This window comes from Scardinius erythrophthalmus (assembly GCF_964197995.2).
Source record: "Scardinius erythrophthalmus genome assembly, chromosome: 17".
Lineage (NCBI taxonomy): Eukaryota > Metazoa > Chordata > Actinopteri > Cypriniformes > Leuciscidae > Scardinius > Scardinius erythrophthalmus.
Genome location: NC_138237.1, coordinates 38,416,331 through 38,436,943, shown reverse-complemented (window position 1 = coordinate 38,436,943; position 20,613 = coordinate 38,416,331). Strand labels below are relative to the sequence as shown.

At 38.4% G+C, this 20,613-nt stretch overlaps 1 protein-coding gene across 1 annotated transcript; it reads right to left on the bottom strand.

The window, feature by feature from the left end:
• Positions 1–714: 714 nt before the first annotated feature.
• On the bottom strand, positions 715–19,426 carry ppp2cab (protein phosphatase 2 catalytic subunit alpha b). The gene is made up of 7 exons (XM_081390654.1): positions 19,033–19,426; positions 12,782–12,991; positions 8,182–8,355; positions 7,964–8,053; positions 6,463–6,624; positions 3,678–3,796; positions 715–1,397 (listed from the first exon to the last, which is right to left on the bottom strand). Exons 1-7 carry the CDS (start codon positions 19,132–19,134, stop codon positions 1,325–1,327), a joined length of 930 nt encoding a protein of 309 aa, XP_081246780.1. The 5' UTR covers positions 19,135–19,426; the 3' UTR covers positions 715–1,324.
• Between the last annotated feature and the right edge of the window lie 1,187 nt (positions 19,427–20,613).

Sequence of the window (20,613 nt, the reverse complement as noted above, 5' to 3'; positions counted from 1 at the left end):
TCAGCTTATTGTAAAGCTTTGTCTTATTTTAAGTCATCTTGAGGTAACCCCTGGTTGAAAAACACATTTAAAAGACTATTAATATTAAGGGTTTAAAATACGGTTCACATTCAGGAATATTATCGATTTAATGATATCTGATGCATTTATCTTTAATGCATCAGATAACAAAACCTGAACTGAATAAAAGAGACTGAACACAGTAACATTGAGCTATGTATGTGTAAAAATAAATGTGTAAATAAGATTTCGGGAACACTTCACAATAAGGTTCATTAATGTATTAACTAACATGAACTAATCATGAGCAATACATTTGTTACAGTATTTATTAATGTTTGTTAATAAAAATACAGCTTCATTGTTAGTTCACAGTGCATTAATGTTAATACCTTTGATTTAATAATGTATTAGTAAATGTTGAAATTAATATTAACTAAGATTAATAAATGCTGAAGTATTGCTCATTCTTAGTTCATATTAACTAAGGTTGCTAACTAATGAACCTGATTGTAAAGTGTTACCAAGATTTTATATGAATAAATGGTCTTATCTTGAGCCATTTCATAGCTGAATTGAATTAGTTTCATAATTTTACAACAATAACACTGCAATTTTCCATTGTTTTATTAATGTGAAGCGGCTTTGAAACGATCATTACTGTATAAAGCTGATGAAATAAACGCAGATTCAAGCAGAGAAACAGACACAATACAGGAGCAAGATCCATCTTTATTGTTGAACTGGTACCCTTTATACAGACACACACCATCATCTGAAGCTATCCCAGCATTCCTGCGCCGGCAGGCCATCTTAGTCCGCCACAAATCATGAAGTTGGCATCGGTTTAACACGTTTCCCCCGTAGGAAAGATCACCCTCTAGATACTGGATGTTGGGATACAAAAGCATCTCATTCCTCCCACACCACATGGAAAAAAGGTGGACAGAAATTGTAAAACTGACATGTTTCGTTCAGCTGAGAAAAAAAAAAAAAAAAAAAGTGCAAACATACATAAAAAAAATAAAAATAAAAATAAAAAAGGAGAGTACACAGAGGGTTGAGAAGGCGTGAGTGTATTGAGGACAGGAGCGAGACGGGAACGAGATCTCGTGGTCGTGTGTCGGACTGAAGCCGGGTCGGATTGGATATGGCACGCACGCACACACACACACACACACACACACCTTTTGGTCCACAGACATTTCTTTCTGGATCAGTTTTCTCTTTAATCTTTTTTTCATATATATACTGTTGCCCACCGTTCCTCTCCTCTTATTTTAAACTGAATGAAGGTTATTATATCATGGCAATACTGTGAGATTCACAGGAAGTAGTCGGGGGTCCGGCGAGTGACGTGTGGCTCTCCTCTGCGCGGCGCCGGGTCGAACTGCAGGCTGGAAACACACAACACAACACAACGTCAGATCACACACACACACTGAGGACGGAGAGCGTTCATCATTATCCTCTACTTAACCAGGAGAATCACACTGAGATATCACTATCTGGTTAAGACGACACGACACTTAAAATGACAATACCACAATTTACACATTCAAAAATTAAATGAATCAAATAAAATCCTGAGAAACAATAGTAACACGTTTCAGTAGTTAACATGAACTGCTCTTATACAGCATTTATTAATCTTAGTTCATTTCAACATTTACTAATACATTATTAAAATCTTGTGAACATTAGTTAATGCACTGTGAACTAGGGCTGGCAAAAAAATATCTATTTTTCGATTAATCGATTTGTTTTTTAAATGTGGTCGATTCAAAATTGATTCTCATAAGCCACAAATCGATTTTTTTTCCATATCTATCTATCCTCCAAAAGCCAGTATTAGTTTTCCTCCACTGTTCCTAGGCTTGCAGCCTCCATGTTACAGATAATACCGTGAGATTGTGTGTGTTTTATCTTAAACATTAAATAACCTGATCCTGTCTGATCAAGGCGTGCGACTGTTCTGACTAGGGTGACCACCCGTCCCGCGTAGCGCGTGCGCGCACAGCGTTTGAAGCCCAATTCACGCGTCACGCAAATTGAGACCGTGTCACGCATAATCATAATCATAACCTATGCTTGCTCAAAAAAAAGTTGGTAGCTCTATATACTCGAGCCCCAAGCAGACAAACGAACATTACTTGACATTTCAGCACGCTATTGTTGCCACACCCACCCCTCAGTTGAACTGCTGACTAGGTTGTTGTCAACTTTTTCGTTGTTGTCATGACAGCGCACGCACGCGCATACCAGACACACTGGGAAGGAAGGAACTTTTAGATGCGCGCTTTCCAATTCGAAAAATTCGAGAAAGAGACTGAGTCTGAGAGGCAACGGCATCATCAATTAAAAAGAGAAGGTGTAAGTACAAGAAACAAGAATGGGGAAATTAATATTTGTGGCCTAAAAAGGTGTTGAGGGGGATACCGAGAGGGCTTTTTGTGACCTTTGCAAAACGTCCTTCTCAATCGGACATGGAGGGAGGGGAATACGAGGTCAATCGTTCAATTTTTTTTAAATACTTTTTTTTTTAACTGTTCCTGTGGTGTTGAGCAACTACAATTCCGTTAATCAATTTATATTATAATTTATTAATTTATTTAAAGTAAATAAATTGTAATGAAAAATAAATAAAATTAAATAGTAAATCTTAAGTGGAAGTACATCTGTCAATTCATTGAATGTTCAAAATATTATGAGTCTTTATTTAGAAATTGGTTTGCCTATTCATGAGCATACATCAAAAGTTACACGTTTAGGAGAATAGGGCATTATTAATACTATGCAAGGTGGTATGTGCTAGAAATGGGTAAACCACTATCAGTGAGTCTGCCAGTGGGGCACCGCCGCGCCAGACAGTGTCCCACATTGTCCCTCAAAAACATACCCCTTGTCCCCCCTTGGGCTTATTAGCAGGTGGTCACCCTAGTTCTGACTCGTCCAATTTTCAGCATCAATTTTTCATCTAGCATCAAAATCCTGTCTATTCATTATGTGCATTTGAAATATAGAGTTGGGTTCTGTTTCAATGTACCCAAGTGTACCTAAAATAAAAAGAGACTTAATTTATTTCTATTAATTAACCACTTGTGAACTTATATTCACTGTTCTTTATTATAAATCTAGGATTTGTGTGAAATCTATATTCATTTGAGTTGAATCAAAAATCAAAATCAAATTTAGAATCGAGATCGAAACATCTGAATCGATACCCGGCCCTAATGTAAACTAACATGAACAAACAACAGCTGGATTTTGATTAAATAACATTACCAAAGCTTAATAAATACAGAAACAAATGTATAGCTCATGAGTTGTTCATGTTAGTGAATACTAATAACTAATGAACCTTATTGTAAGTGTTACCGAAACAATTGCAAGTGTCCTTTAAAACTGTGCGAGAGACGTCTAAAAGTGCTGGAAGTGCATCTAGATTAAGATTAGAGACTCTTTCTACAAGTAAACCATTCAAAGTTGGAATTGCCATATCAGTTCCCTTAGAGCGACCACTGCTAAAAATCATGTGTTTTTATTTTTAGTTTAAAAGGCTTGATTTAAAGAAGATGCTGTTGTACGAATAGTTGTATCATCTGCACACAGATGTGTTTGGGCTGAATCTGTTCCATGACCTCAGAGAATAAAGCGGATCCTTCATGAACACTCACAACGAGTACTTGAGGGTGTCGTCGAGCTCCATGATGGCCGCCTGATTCCCACACCGGTAACAGTAGTTTGGCGCGCTGAAGATCGTTACCACATTGCGATCATGGCACCAGTTGTAACCCTAGGGGACAAAGAGAGACACATTACAGATTTGAGCAAAACTTTTGCGATATCTTCTAAATGTCGATTACAAAAATATTGCGAAATGACGGCGTTTCCATTAACCGATGTTATGCGACTAAAACGTCATTTTTTCCTCTTGCGATAAATCATTCCAGACATCATGGCATCAGATGTTAGTAGGTTTACATATATCCCAGCCGTCGCACTAGCCATCATTATTAATGGAAGGAGACATGGGCGTTTCATCCAATCATTAACGGCAAGGAAAGACCGTTATACTGAGAGCGGCTCATATGAGGAGTTTCTCTCTCAAATCTGCTTCAAGATCTTGATTGTGGCGTTTATTAGTGGTTTAGAGTCCAGTATTCCTGTAATTATTTTGTCTTTTATGAGTTTAATGAAGAACTCTGTCTCGTCTTCTGTCCAAACACACCTCATCATCTACGTCAGGTGACTGTAAGGGTGCCTCGTTTAGTTCGGTTGAATCGCACTAGAGTTCGTTTTCCCACTGGGTGCGGTTCGTTTGGGCAAGTGTGAATGTGGCAATCGCACTTGGGTGCGCACCAACAGCGGACCAAACAAGCGTGGTCTCGGTACGCTTTGAAACGAACTCTGGAGCGATTCGTTTGTGGTGAGAACGTGATCCGACCTCGAACAGAACCAACTGCCAAAGAACTGCACATTTTTGGACTAAACCAGTTGCCGTAGTCAGCTGCGCTGTGCATTATGGGATGAGGAGAAATGTTTGTTGACAGTCTGCACTTTAAGCATGGCAGCTCGCGGACAAACTTGGAGTTGTGAGGAGGTGCGGCGCCTGATAGAAATCTGGTCTGATGACCATATGTCCCCACTGTCAAAAACAATTTTAAAGAGAGAAAGGGCACAACATCACCTGATGGATCGTTGGAAATATTTTTGGATGATGAGCATGTCAGTGTTAAGCAACATTAATGCACGCCTCCTCCTGAAGTGACTTGACGCGTGCAGTGCATTAACACATTATTTTCGAGCCGCATATCACTTCATTCTCAAATATTATTGTTTGTCTAAAGTGGTGAAGACAGACTATATAATAAAATATGACCAGGGATACAATCAGCATTTTGGTTCGTTTTATCAACTCATAAACTGATTCGGACCAGAGCGATCAGTGTGGTGTGAAAAGGAACCAAAACAATGTATAATTTTTCGCCCTCGGTCCGGACCAAATGAACCGAACTGCAGATGTGAAAGCACCCTAAATGTTTCCAATGCAGTTTTGAGAAATATTCCTTTTTCTAATTGCCTGAAAAAACCCTCATGTGAGCGAAATAACAATAACTATTAACAAACATAATCATAACGATATCTGTATGAACCAATGAGGTTCATTCTCGTGTAACGCAGCAGTTTATGAACGATTTAAGTTTTCTGGTGAATACACATCAATGAAGGGACAGAAATCTCTCAGATTTCATTAAAACATCTTCACTTGTGTTCCGAAGATGAACAAATGTTTGTAACGACATGAGAGTGAGTGAATGAAGAGAGAACTTTCATTTTTGTGTGAAATAACTTTGATAATATAGATTCTCTGCCCAAATAAATGAATTATTACTGTCTCACTCCTCCATAGGCTTCTAGGTAATCAATATCTGCCATCCCAGAAAGTTAGTAAAGACATCGTTAAAATAGTCCTAGTGACTACAGTGGCTCAACCTTAAGGGTGTACTCACACTAGCCAGTTTGAACCGTGCCCGAGTGCGTTTGACCACCAAAGCGCGGTTCGTTTGATTAGTGTGAGTGCTCCGAACCGTGCCCGGGCGCGGCTCGATTAGCCGGCCCTGGCCCGGTTGGAAGAGGTGGGCCAGAGCACGGTTCAGTTGGACTCGGGCGCGGTTCGCATGCAGTGTGAGCGCTAACCGTGCTGGAGCACGGAACAGGACGCGTGACGCAAACCTCCTCATACGAGCAGCACGATTACGTGAAAATTTTCGTGCCACAAAGGCGATAGATCTGTTTAACAACAGGCTGTGAGAGGGCTGTGGACCAAACGACTCAAAATTATCCACAAAGTAAACAGAGCGATGGACTCAGAGCGATGCGCCGCTCTTCCTGTTTATCCCGAAACAGTCACACCATAATGACGTAAGCGTGCTCCGGCACGAATGCTGAAACCCTATGTGAGTGCAGGCCAGTGGGGGAGTGGGGAGGGGGGACAATCGTACTCGGGCCCGGTTCATGGCAACCGTACCTAGTGTGAGTACACCCCAAGTTTATCAAGCGACGAGAATACTTTTTGTGCGAAAAAAAACACACACAAAAATAACGACTTTATTCAACTCTTCATTTTCTTCTGTGTGTTCCTCTGAGTGAGTTGACGTAGTGTAACAGCAGCGCTTCTGGGTTGAACGTCAGAATGGAGGCTCACTATTGGCCAGCATCACACGCATGATCAGCGTCGGCCAATAGTGAGCCTACGTTATCATTGCTCTCAGATTTCATCAAAAATACCTTAATTTGTGTTCTGAAGATGAACGAAAGTCTTACAGGGTTGGAACAACATGAGGGCGAGTGATTACTGACAGAATTTTTCATTTTTGGGTGAACTAACCCTTTAATGCATGTAACTTCCAGGTAAGGACCCGATTGTGTGTATATGGTGTCATGAGGAGAGGAACGCACCTCCATCACCAGCTGGTGAGCTCTGGAGACCAGCGTAAGGCCGTTTGCATGGTTGAACGTCTCGGATATGTCCTGCCCAAAGGTGTATCCCGCACCTCGAGGAGAAATCCCCCAGCCTCCACGGTCATCCGGATCAGACCACAGAAGATCACACATGGGTCCCTGAGGAACAGCAGAGGCAGAGAGACGTCAGGGCTCGTTTCAGGGAGAAACCACATTCAGGACCTTCAGAGACTTTTCAAGCACTACTTTTTGGGTTTTCAACGACTTCAATCAGAGATCTCACTTATCAAACAATATCTTTATCATCTGTCAAATTCTAAAAAAGGTAAGCTGATAAACAAAAATAAACTAATAAAACAAAATGGTACAAATAAAGCGCAGCAGATGCAATGACTATGACGAGATATCGCTTTCCTGATTCATTGGCCTGAAGAATGAAAGATGTATTACAGACTTGGATATTTATGAGTAGAGATGCACCGATTACAATTTTCTGGGCCGATTCCGATTTCCGATTTTTCATTAAGTTTGACCTGCCGATACCGATTTTAGCCGATTCCGATTTCATTTTTTCTAACCACTTTACAGCACACACAAATATTTATTTTATATAATTTCTGTAATAGAACATTTTACAATTTGCATAGTTCACACACATCTAAAGTGCAGTGTTGTGGAAGAACCATTTCCTTTTCACATTCAATATCCAATAATTTTGTGAAACCCTATTTGGGCTATTTTCAACCAAAAGTGTGATTTCCCTTTAATTGAGCGTGAGCAGTGCAGCAAATAGACTCGGCGCCGAAACACACGCTTCACTGCTCGCGACGCTCCTGCTCGACGCTCACGCGCTGCTCCTGCTTCCGTTGTGAATGCACTCATATTGATTAACATATGCACGCCGAAAAAAATTACGCGCTTGCGGTCTGAACGGACGTAATTCACGAGGTTTTCTACATGTGCTCCGTGTGCACGTGTGATGCTGATGTTGCGCAATCATGCGGCGCCCGAGTGCATTTGACCGGCATAAAATCGGCATTTGTCAGACTGACCGGCCGGTCGCCGGTTACGGCCGATCACGTGAAAATCGGCCAATTCCGGTCACCAGCCGATCAATCGGTGCATCTCTGTTTATGAGCAATATCACACTCATAGCCATGCAAGATGCCTCTATATATCAGGCAGTGTTGATTTTGTGTGAAAAGATTGTTTTATCAATAAAATTAAACATTAAATAGTTTCAATAACTCAAGCACTTTAAGTACCTTTTCATAAATACAGCTGTTTTCCAGGACTTAAAATTCAAAACGTCAAATTAAAGCACTTCAAGCACCTTGTACGAACCCTGTTGTTCTAGCTTGACTTGATTTTTTAAACGATTTTTCCATTTGACTCAAAACAGCACAATAGGGTTTCAACTACTGCCACAGTTTGCAGCTAAAAGAGTAACTTTTATAAGGATAAGAAATGACATGATGGTATAAGCGATGATCAATACCTCGTGAGGAACTTCCTGTAAACGATCCAGCGCTCTGATGTGATCAAGAGTGTCTATGGACGGTGACAATCCTCCATGGAGACAGAATATCTACAGAGAAAACAATACGATGTGAACATCACAGCAACATGTTGATGGGTTTAAAGCTGAAGCGTTTCATGATCTTTTCATGATGTTTTATGGATATTTGAATACGTAAAACACAAGAATTGTCCTACCTGACCATCTACCAAGGCAGTGAGGGGAAGGTAATCGAAGAGGTCTGTGAAGTATTTCCAAACATTTGCATTGCCGTATTTCCGTAAGCACTCGTCATAAAAGCCGTACACTTGTGTGATCTGTCTGCTTTCGTGGTTCCCTCGAAGTATTGTGATGCGTTCGCGGTACCTTACCTGGAATATGAAGACATGACCAGTGATTAAACATTAACATCAACATTTAAGATCATATTTCCAGCCCAAAACTGACTTTTACAATCACCAGCTGTGATCAATCCTTCCCAGTGATCCAAACACGGATCTCGACTATACGACAATAAGTGTTTTTTGCTGTTGTTTTAATAGAAAAACATTAAAGTAATTTGGATTAGATTTTAATTTGAGAGATGTTTTGTTTTACCAGCCTATATGATAAAGAGCCTATAATAAATCATGAGGTAATAAACCATGTGTATGGGTTGACATTCTCTTGATTTGTGCTTATACATTAATTCTGCTGAATATACATCTCTCAAATGACAATCATTACGATTATAGTTGAGCAAAATAACCGTGATTATCAATTTAACCGTTATGCAGCATGACGAAAACAAGACTGAAATACGCAGACATTTAGTCGACTACAACTTGACTAAACAAAAACAGGACATGGTTGACGAAATATGATAACTAAGAGTACATTTGACTCAGGACTGAGACTAAATAAAAATAGCTGACAACTTGAACACTGACAGAAAGGCGGACTGCATCTGCTGGACTACAAGATAGCGGAGGGATCTAACGTTAAACACATGAGGAACTACTTTAATTTAGAGTGTGTGCTGCACAATATAGAGAATAATAATGAGCTGAAGCTTGACTTTACTAAATGAAATCCAGTGTTTCCCCTACAAATTTTTCCAGCAGCGGTGCTGTTACCAAGCCGTGCATGGAGGGGTCCGCATGGTTTAATAACCCCTTAAACTATGACTTTTGGCAAGTTTTGTGGATAGAAATGGACATTGAGACATACACCATCAACAGATTCAAGGCATGATTACTGCAGCACGTACCTTGAACTGGTCACAAACAGAATCCTTTATTTTATCATTTTATACAGGATTATTCATGTTTTTCTTGTGTGTTAATTTTCAGCTATAAGGTAGAAATTGATAGGGGAAAAATGAAACGGCACAACCCAGAAAAACATTATTTAAAATTTATTGAAAATGTTATCTTAATGGCAAAGGCCACACCCAATCTGTGAGCGCTTCATTTTTCATATTTTCCCCAGATCGCACAGCCCTAGTAACGGGATTATATCTCGCAATTCAGAATTCTGAGATGTAAACTTTCCCAATATTTGTATTCTGTGGCGTCCATAGACTGCTACTTCACAACTATCATCTTCTGCCACCATTCTTCTAATGCACAGTATAGAAATTAGTAATGCATGGTGTTCATGGCCGATTCAGATACAGATTGAGGATTTCTTCTTTGTTATAGAGCAAATAAACAAAATATATTTGCTTAATCAGTCAAACTGGCCTTAAACTAAAAATATCTGTAGTCTTTTGAAATTAGAGGCATTTTAATAAAGATCCAAACAAAGATGCAACATGTAACATGAGCAGTTGTTTTATATTAAATTAGATGGTATAGTTAAAAACTTGAATTATGCTACAATAAACGAACTAAAACCGCGGTCGGACTGGATGAAAAAGCTAATTCAGAGTGTGGTGGTTAAACAGGCATTATACGGAGCTGAGGGTCAATACACCCCTCTCATCCGGCACAAACACACGTTTCCATGGTTGTGATGTAACATTTAATCGTTAACCTATTATTTCTTCTGTGAACAAAGCTCTGTGCTCGACTCGAGTGGTAATGTGCTCATAAATCAGCACACACAGCGATCAACAATGTGCTTTCCCTAATTCCATCGTCAACAAATCTGTCCCTTCCCAGTGCCTGTTGATGAAAGACTTCCTCATTTCCATATTTATCACGGCATATGTCATAACTGTTTTTTTCCCAGTTTTTATATGAAATATTGATCAACATTATAATAATATAATTAAATAAATTACTGTCACTGCAACATTTATTAAAACGTGATGCAAAGATGATGAAATAATCCTCAGAGCAACATAAGATGTTGATAACTTGATTAAAGATTTTTCAGTTTCTGAACCTGAATACCTGAAAATCTTAAAGGGGTGGTTGATTGCTATTTCACTTTTTTCATTTTAAATACTGTGTAATGTTGCTGTTGGTGCATGAACAGTATCTGCAAAGTTGCTGCGCTTAAAGTTCAACGTAAGCGGAGATATTGTCTTTTAAAAATCAGGAAGTTTAATGCCTACAAAAACGTCTCGAATGGGACTACAACGAGATACTTCCCGGGTTTTATACGTAACTAACCCATACATTTACATCCACCCTCCCTCCGGAACATGTTCTGCTGTCGAAGAGGAGGAGTTATAGTGGAGAGCTGTAGCCGTCAGGTCTTCTGTGTTCAGGCTTCCTACAGACGCTGGAGTTCGTCAACAATGGTTAAAATTTAAGTTTGGTTATGTTCCTGACAATTACAATCGTAGTTTAGCTCTCTGTGCTGCGCATTTTACGGAAGACAGCTTCCAGAATCTACACGAGTTCAATGTCGGATTCAACAAGAAACTATTACTACAACATGAAGCAGTTACAGCTTTAAAACCAGAGGCCACAACCTGCAAGTAAGGTTTAATCATTTTAAATGTATTTGCCTGTATAATTTAAGACGTAATGTTTTAGTTTTATCAAGGATGTAAAAAAATGCCAGCGCTGGCTTTAGTATATGACAAACGCGTACAAACATTTTGGACCCGAATTTGTAATATGTACAAATTTTGTAAACGTATTTTCCATGTATACTTTATGACGTAATTTTTTGATTTGATCAAGAACGCAAACCAATGGCAAAGCTGTTTGTTTATAGTAGCTAGTTAGTTCGATGCTATTTTGTGTGTATAAGACAAACGTGTACAAACTTCAAAAAATTATCGCAACAGCAAACTTCAGCTGTTATCACATGTACACCTAAAGAAAACGACAAACTGAGTAAACTAAGCTTTGTGAATAGTTAAACGGTTGTTCATTCTATCAATAAAACAATATCTTTAAAAAACGGTATTACTCAGTCATGTATTCAGTTATATTAAATGTTTAATCAGGGGGAAAGCGTATCTCAAAAGCTAACAAACAGCAGTAGCATTTTCAAGTAACAGCGTATGGAAATTCTTTGAGAGAATAATAATAAAATAAAATAAATTACCATTCAGAAACGTTTAGTAAGAGCCGTGTTTGCGGAGGTTCTGCTTGACTCTCTTCATCACCGCTCTCTGGGTCTGATTCTGGCTCAAACTGATGAGGCAATATTGACACCATTACATTTGACCGGAGCACATGCAACTGTCGCCCGTAAAGGTAATGGGCGTGAAGATTCCGGACGCAGTTTAGCCAATTACAACACACCGGCCGAACTAACCAATCTGAGCTCATTGCCTCTTTCTGAGGGAGTGGTTTCATAGAATCAGGAAGTCAACCGGTCGTTCAAATGACAGAGGAGGAAGCAGCTTACAATAAAGGTGAAATTTATGAAAAATACGGCGTTTTTTAACAAACGAAACACGAAGACATGTTATATTGCAGCCCATAAACACAATCAAGCAAAGAAAAAAGGCAGTGAACCACCCCTTTAAAACACTTTATTTCAATCGTATCTTTGTTCAGTTGTGTCTATTTGTTGCGATTGCTTATTTTTTATTTGTTCTATTTTAATAACTGAGTGTTTACTCGTCTTTAATAATGCTTGAAATGTATATTAGTTAGCCTAGTTGTTTTTCTACAGGCAAACGCTCCTTGTGTAAGTGTTCTTTAGCCTGTTGATTACGGTTCATGATATTCAGATACAATTACATGTTTTGCAATAAGACTAAATGTGAATGATATCCAAGTTCTTTTTTTTTTTCTTATTGGAATCGAAATTAGAAATCTATAAGAATCTGAATCGATAAGCAGAATCGAAATAGTTAAAATTCAAACGATACCCAACCCTAAATATAATTATATAATTTAATAAATGACTGTCACTGTAACATTTTTTATTAAAACGTGATGCAAAGATGTTGAAATATTCCTCAGAGCAACATAAGATGTTGCTAACTTGAGTTTTTACACACAAATCTGCAAGCGGTCGACCAATCACAACAAACTGGGCCATCTGACCAATCAGAGCAGAGCAGGCTCACGGAAAGGTGGGGTTTAGAGATTCAGATTCAGATTGTTTTATTTAGTGCCATGTCAGCATTCAAGGCTATTTTCATGGCAAAAACAGCAAGTCATACTATACAAGATTTATTAAATTAACATATGATAAAAAAAACAAAAAACCTTTTCAGGCATAATCTTACTCAACAAGTCCTTAAGTGAGGTAACTTCATAAGAGCATTCTACTTGTATTAAGTCCAGGACAATCTAATAAAATATGTTTCGGGGTTTAGAGAGAGCGAACACTTGAACGAACCGTTTCAGACACTGAGAGAGAAAAGACACTACGCTGTCATCGAAAACGAGCCCTTACCTTGAGAGCGACAAGCAGCGTGACTGTTTCCACAGAGTAATAGCCTCGGTCCACGTAATCTCCCATGAACAGGTAGTTCGTGTCCGGGGACTTTCCTCCGATTCTGAAGAGCTCCATGAGGTCATGAAACTGGCCGTGAACGTCTCCACACACCGTGACGGGACATCTCACCTCCTGCACGTTAGACTCCTTGGTCAGGATTTCTTTAGCCTGCGGAGAAAATAATAATGATAATAATGTCATTCTGATTTCTGATCTGGCAATGTCTTAAATGTAATTATACCATGTTCTCTCTGAATACTTGAGTGTGATTAAACCCGTTTAATGCGTTCCAGTCAGTTCAATCACTGTTCTGTATTAAAGGGTTAGTTCACCCAAAAATGAAAATTCTGTCAGTAATTACTCACCCTCATGTTGTTCCAACCGCGTAAGACAAATTAAGATATTTTTGATGAAATCAGAGCTATGTCTCACTCCTCCATAGGCTGCTATGTGACCGAAACTTGCTGGCCCAGAAAAGTTATTAAAGAGATCGTTAATATAGTCCAAGTGACTCCAGTGGCTCAATCTTAAGTATATCAAGCGACGATAATACTTTTTGTGCGCAAAAACAAACAAAAATAACGACTTTATTCCACTATTCATTTCCTTCTCTCTGGGCCTCGTAGTGTTTTTGCGCAGCGCGTCTGTGTTGCACGTCATCACGCATCACACACATGACCGGCGTCGGCCAATAGTGAGCCTACATGGTGACTTGTACACAGACGCGCTGCGCAAAAACACTACGCGAACCAACTAGAGGCCCAGAGAGAAGGAAATGAATAGTGGAATAAAGTCGTTATTTTTGTTTGTTTTTGTGCACAAAAAGTATTCTCGTCGCTTGATAAACTTAAGATTGAGCCACTGGAGTCACTTGGACTATATTAACGATCTCTTTAATGACTTTTCTGGGCCAGCAAGTTTCGGTCACATAGAAGCCTATGGAGGATTCAGACATGGCTCAGATTTAATCAAAAATATCTTAATTTGTGTTCCGAAGATGAACGAAGGTCTTACGCGGTTGGAACAACATGAGGGTGAGTAATTACTGACAGAATTTTCATTTTTGGGTGAACTAACCCTTTAATGCACTGCTTTCAGCTGTGTGTGTGTGTGTGTGTGTGTGTGTCCACACATGCACAGGTCCAAGGCCTGTATCTTTGCAAGCACACATGAACACACTCCTGAACACTAAATGTTTCTCTTATTTTCAATCTCCCTCATTCATTTTTGTCATTTTGACCAACATAAGCTCAGATTAAAGAGGCCTACGATCAATCAACTTAAAAAATAAAGGAGAAAACCTGTCCTAATTGAAAGAAAACTATTTTAATTTAAATATTTGGTTATAATATAGCATAACGAGTTTGCAGTCCTACATTTCCAACATGCTTGGATAAACCCAACGTGAAAATAAGCGTTTGACAGCCACAGTTTTTTAAATGTTAATTTAATTATAAATAGTTTATAATCATTCACTTACACTTTCTAAGTGATCTTATGAATCAACTCCTAAATAACTTGTTTGTAAATAATGCAATACTTTTAATGTAGACATGATAAATTGATAATTAATAAAGTATGAAAATACAATTGTTAAACATTATAGATATGTTTATGAATCGAGAATAAAGCATTTATAGCTGTATTTATAAACGGCTTATTAAGGTCTATTAATGCTTTATAAATGAATTAACGGTTTACTAATGCTTAACTAATGATTAATAGCGTGCAGTTTTTATAAAGTGTTACTAATAACATTAATCATTTGTTAATACACGAGTGTTTCTGAGTCGGTGTCGGCTGCAGAGATGAAGCTTACGGTCATCTCTGTACTGTAGGGAGAAATGCACTGTACTAGTTTAGCTCCTACACTTGGATATGCACCTAATAATAGGCGCATTTATCTAGGCTAATGTTAGAGTGAGCAGTCATGTACAGACGTTACCGTAAGGCTGCATGTTTGAGGTCTATGAACAATTTTTATGAGCCACTATATGCAAGCTGTCCTCCATATTGGAACAGTCAAAGCCGGTCCATGAACACGAGAGAGCAGTTTAACTGTGCGTCTGCAATCGCAGATATGAGCATATTTGAATATGTTTTCTCAGGATATAGTTTATCATTGATGTTAGATAATTCTGCATATGCTTAAATCTGCATATGGTTCCCATAGTTTAAAAACCTGTAATATTGAGCGATAAAAACAAACCAACACGTTCTCACTGGTGAAAGGTGATCCCATTATTTGGGAATTTAAATCTCGTCAGATTTTACAAACAGAGGCCTGCAACATGTTGAGGCATCTTGGAAACCTCAGATTTTTACTGTGAGTGACGACAGCATCTGACTGTTCCAAGATGGCGGACGCAGTCGACTGGCATCTACGTCTATACACATCTATGGCATGTCTGTCATGTACTGCGAAGTCTCAGACGTCATGTCATGGCACACAAAATTAGAAACACTTCAGGAGTTTGGAAGTCGTCATCTGATTGGTTGAATTCTAGGGTCCATCTGGAAACAAAGAAGCCGTGATGCCAAACCCCCTCATGGAAGAAGAAAGCCATACTTACAACCGTGACAGGATCAACTAAACGCTGGATTTTCAAAAGTAAGTGACGGATGTAAAGTTTGCAACATAAGGCATCTTTACACAGCTGAGTTAAGGCTGGCTCTGTGTCTGCTCAGAATTCTGTGGAAAGACGCAATGCCGCATAAAAGCAGACTTAAAATATGGTGTGTCTGACCCACCTCAGCCCCTAGTGTCAAACGCGACTCTGATACGGTTTTGGTTCAGTGTGAATAATCGCGAACTTGTGCCACCCCTAAACTACGTCATTGTCATGACAGCCAAAAGCACGCCTGTCAATCAAGAAGCAGGAGACAAAACACATAGGCCTAGCTCCTTGTTTTAGGAAAATTTAAAAAAATGTCTACCAGCAAAGCAGTGAAGTAAAGACGTCCTGTACTCACATCGTGAAGCAAACCATTAGGGCTTTCAAAAACATTTTGATTGAACATTTATTAAACAGTTGTCAGAGCATTTATAAAACAACGAAAAAAGGTTTTGTTTTTTGGGGGGTTTTATTGACACCTGGGATCCCCCGCGAAACGGTTCTCATTCGCGCTTGAATAAGGCCGGCGACACACTGGCTGCTGGCGTGAGCATCTCAGCTGCGTGGCGTGTCTGTTTTTATTTCGGCTCCCATGTTAATAGGTTGGAGTTTGCACACTGCCTGCGTGAGACACGCGTCTCAGCTCGAGCCACGCGGAAAACGCGTGCATGCTAGAAATAGAACCGACGCCTGAGTGTTCCAGCAACGGGAGTGTTCTCTGGCTAGAGCGCAGAACAGCGGAGTGTGTATGGACCGAAGTGCATGTCTGAGCTTGTATTGCTGCTGTTGCTTTGTCATTGTGGAAAATAGAATAATAGAAACAAAAGGTATTAGAAATTTTACCCGTTATTATCAATCTAAATTAATCTCGTTTTTAATTTAAGCTAACTTAATTTCGTTTTTCTTTATTTAAATTTCATTTTTTCTTTATTTAAATTTAGTTTTTCTTTAGGCCTATTTAAATTTCATTTTTCTTTATTTAAATTTAATTTTTCTTTATTTAAATTTCATTTTTTCTGTATTTAAATTTCGTTTTTTTCTTTATTTAAATTTCGTTTTTCTTTATTTAAATCTACCCTTTACTGTGTCAGTAATTTGTTAGTCAGAAAAATATTAGACTACCTTAAAAGTATTGCTTAAGTTAACAGACTGTGTGCGTTTTATATCAGTGTCCGTTCTCGGAGCATATAAGCCCTGCTCGCGTGAGGTGCGCCGCTTCCCGCTCGCGCTGTTCTGTAGTTTACAATTAATTCTGAACGTGTTGCGTCTCGTGTATCTGTCTATATTGCACCAAATGCGACACTGCACTCCCTTGTGAAGTCGATTGGATGAACGGTTCTCGAAATAATCAAAATGCAAACGGACAGACAGACACATAGAGATTACTATATTCCTTACTGAGCGCGAAGCAGCAGTGCAGCCAGCCACAGGTGCGGTTCCCGAGTGTTCTACATGGTGCGCTAAACTGTGGCGCTGTTACAAAATAGCCTAAATTAAAGCATTTAAAGTTGGGGATAAAACATAGGCTAATTATATTTAGAATACAGTGATATATAACTGCTTATAAAAGGAATAAATATCAAGGAGTAAATCAATGAAAATTTCCTTTTTTGGTGAAAAAAAAATATTAATAATTATGCGACTGGTCGACCAACGAGAATGTCAGTCGACCAAGACGGCATTGATCGATTAGTCGACTAAACGACTAAAGTTGACAGCCCTACAAACCATAAACATATCAGCAGAGAGTCGCCGACTCGCTGTTTGTAATCTTCCTTTGAAGAGACAGATCGACGCGCTGCTATATTTCTCAGGTACGATACATGCTTAACCCAATCGGCATCACTGTGATCGCATTGTTATATTAGCCTTTATTCCAAAAATCATTTCCTTGAGGCCGATATTTCCCGACGGTCCGGTGACATCTGCTATTCCTGCCAGAAATGCTAACGCTAGCATCATTGTTCACTTTTTGTGCCTTTATTTTATTAAGAAATAGAAGAAAAAAATATGAACTAAATTAATTTAAAATTGCATATTTTTATTTTGAGGTTTATTTAATCATTTTTAACACGTTGTTAAAACGGTAGTCATGTTCAAAGCATTGTTTCCCGCGATTTTAATTCCTGTGTAAATGCATTTATGCCGCTTGAGAGTAGCAATAAACTTTCAGTGTAAACTTCAAATTCATTTTTGTGATTTTATGCCACTTCAGATTTGGTTTCTGTGGTGCTTTTTCAGTGTAAAGATGCCTATAGACTCTTTAAAATACATCCAAGAGTTTCACACACTGGTCTGTTATTGTAGGGACAACAACCTTACATTTTCACACCCCCAAACATGACATGGAACAAAACAAACCATGATTGGTTTCTTTATGTTACTCGGCCTCTGGCCAATAAGTGCTGTGGACTTACTACTGTGCTGAGTTAGACCCGACTCTGAAGTAGGAACTAATTGAGTTTCCCAAAATGCGTTTCTAGAACTAAAACCGTTCCCAGTTCCCGCAGTGCAAACACACCAAAGAGTGGGTAATTCCAGCAGAAGTTATAGGAAATATTAAAAGGTTCCCATTGCAAGCTAATAATTAGCAGCTATTTTAGTAGATTCAAATAAAACTAAATTGGCTACCTCGAATATTTCAATAACCTTTAACTCGTTGGGTCAACTCAATTTATTTGCTATGGTACAAGCAAATGTAGTCATTACATTTTTACTCTTATTTACTCAATTCACAAGATGTATTTAACTGATTTAATTTCACACCCTTTAAAATGTACACATTATTTAAGTGCTATAACGTTTCACCAACAAAAAGTACGTTGAGTTTAATTTTCTAGGTTTGATAAACTTCGCAAAACTATTAAATCTGTTGCAGCAACCAAAACATGCTAGGATGTTTCAACATGTCTGAGTAGCAAATGGACTAACCCAACGGCTGGGTTACATTTTTTAACCCAACGTATGGGTTTGTCCATATCGTCATGTCCCAAACACGGATTGAAACAACCCAGAGTGCAATAAAAACTGTCCCACACTCGTGATTCAACCATGAGACGCGGTCAGAGAAGCGCTAATGCTGAGCTAGGGCAGATTAGCATTAGCATGTGTGCTCTGCTGTCATCAGATGATGGCCTCTCGCACCGCCATTTTGAGACACTGTGAGTGAGGATGAGGAAGAAGCTGCATTCAAACGATTCGCTTTTTCAACAAAAAACACATTTAGATTCAGAAACTCTCTATAACCCACACGTTGTTTTGATCCGAACAGAAGTTATTCTGATTTAACAAGTCACGGTTTACTGCGGGTTAGTTTGAGTTTATTGATTCATACTGTAGCTTTCAGCCTACCGTACGTTAACGTTACATAAATTAACGGCACAGACCGATTCAACATTCACACGTGATTTCATTAAAGATTAACGGAATACATGTCGGCTTGTGTTACTAAATCAAAAACAATAGTAGTTTCTTATGAGTGTTGCGGCGGTTTAAAAAGCCGCCATCTTGCATCTTAGCGGCTAACGCGGCTAAAGCGGGGGAGATGAAATAAACACCGAAACACGACGTTGGTGGTGTATTACACATACATACCTTCTCACAGAGGCTCTTGACTTGGCTTTCTGAGAGCTGTTTGCATTCGTTGAGCTGTTCGATCCATTGATCCAGCTCTTTCGTGAACGCCTTTTCATCCATGTCTGCTTTTTTTAACTCGATTTTCACACGGATTTCTTATCTAACTTCTCCCAGCTTTCCACGAATATCCACCCGAAATCGATTGATTACTTTAAAACGTACATGTGGCCAGGGATATTGAAGTAATTAGGTACGGGAATCCTGTGAGGAAACGAGAAGCCGTCGGCCTTCAGAGTCCCACCCTGACCACGGTTGTTTTCACTTCAGCCTTTCCTCACATCAGACTCCGACAACCGGCGCGGCGCTGATTGGCCAACCGCAGCTGTCCCATTCTTGATACTGCGCTCTGATTGGCCACCCGCAGCCGTTCTACCTTTCTGATTGGTTGCTAGATACGTCGTTGGGCGTTTTCCTTTACTGCAATAGGATCTCATTAACACGTCACGGTTACATTATTTTTGTGTATATTTTTTATATAATAATTTATTTTATTTAGAATTGTTGATAAATATTACATTCATACATTTAGTTTTAAAGTGACTATGAAATCAAAATGGACAATTCTTTTTTTGTTGTTATTGAATGTTGCCGTGTTTATTATAAACGATTATAATAAATATATACATTAGAGATAATTATGACTGATATACCCAACAATGTAAAAGAAAAAGTACAAAATCATGTATAGAAACGGTTGTATGATGTGGGTTACACGGGCCTGAGGACAAAACGGTGATTTTTATTTTATTTAAATTTTTATATATTAATTTATTACTTTATTGAACAATATTAACAACCATAATTGGCCTGGTACAACATATGAAATGTCTTCTCAGACAGCAGACAAGCACTATAACATAGGATATAGAAAACACAAATAAATAAGGTTAGAAAAAAAAGAAAAAAAAGGATTCAAATAAATAATAAATAAAAGAAATAAAAGACTAGGGGTTTTCAGAAAGTTTCACATCCTCTATCAAAGTAGATAAGATTACGGCATTCTTTTTCTTCATTAATTTTAGCGATACGAAGTAATGACACAGTTCTTTATGAAAAACGTAAAAGTTTGGAAGTGTTTTCAGGAATCTATTCTTGTGTAAAAAAGAATTTCCCAAGAATAATAAATGTGTTAACTGCCAAGTAATGTGTTTCATCTTTCATAAAAATACCACAAATTGACAAAACGGTGATATGTGGTGGTTCAAAATGCTGTAAAATATTTCAAATTATTATTATTATTAATCAATTTCAATATGCTTAGCGTTAAAAATGGTGTTATTTATGACTAAGACAGGTTTAAAATGGATATTGTTCAGCATTAAGTAAGATCATGATCTTTACTGGGGACACAAAAGGCACCAAATCCCAGGATCAGAGTAAAAGTCGAAATTATTTGATTTTTCGATTTTTTTGTTCGATTTTTCTAAATTATTCGATTTTTTCAGGGGGGTTTTGAAAATCGATTTTTCGATTATTATTTTTTGAAAATCGAGTTTTTTATTCGATTCGATCGCTATTGTCATAATTATGACGTTTTAA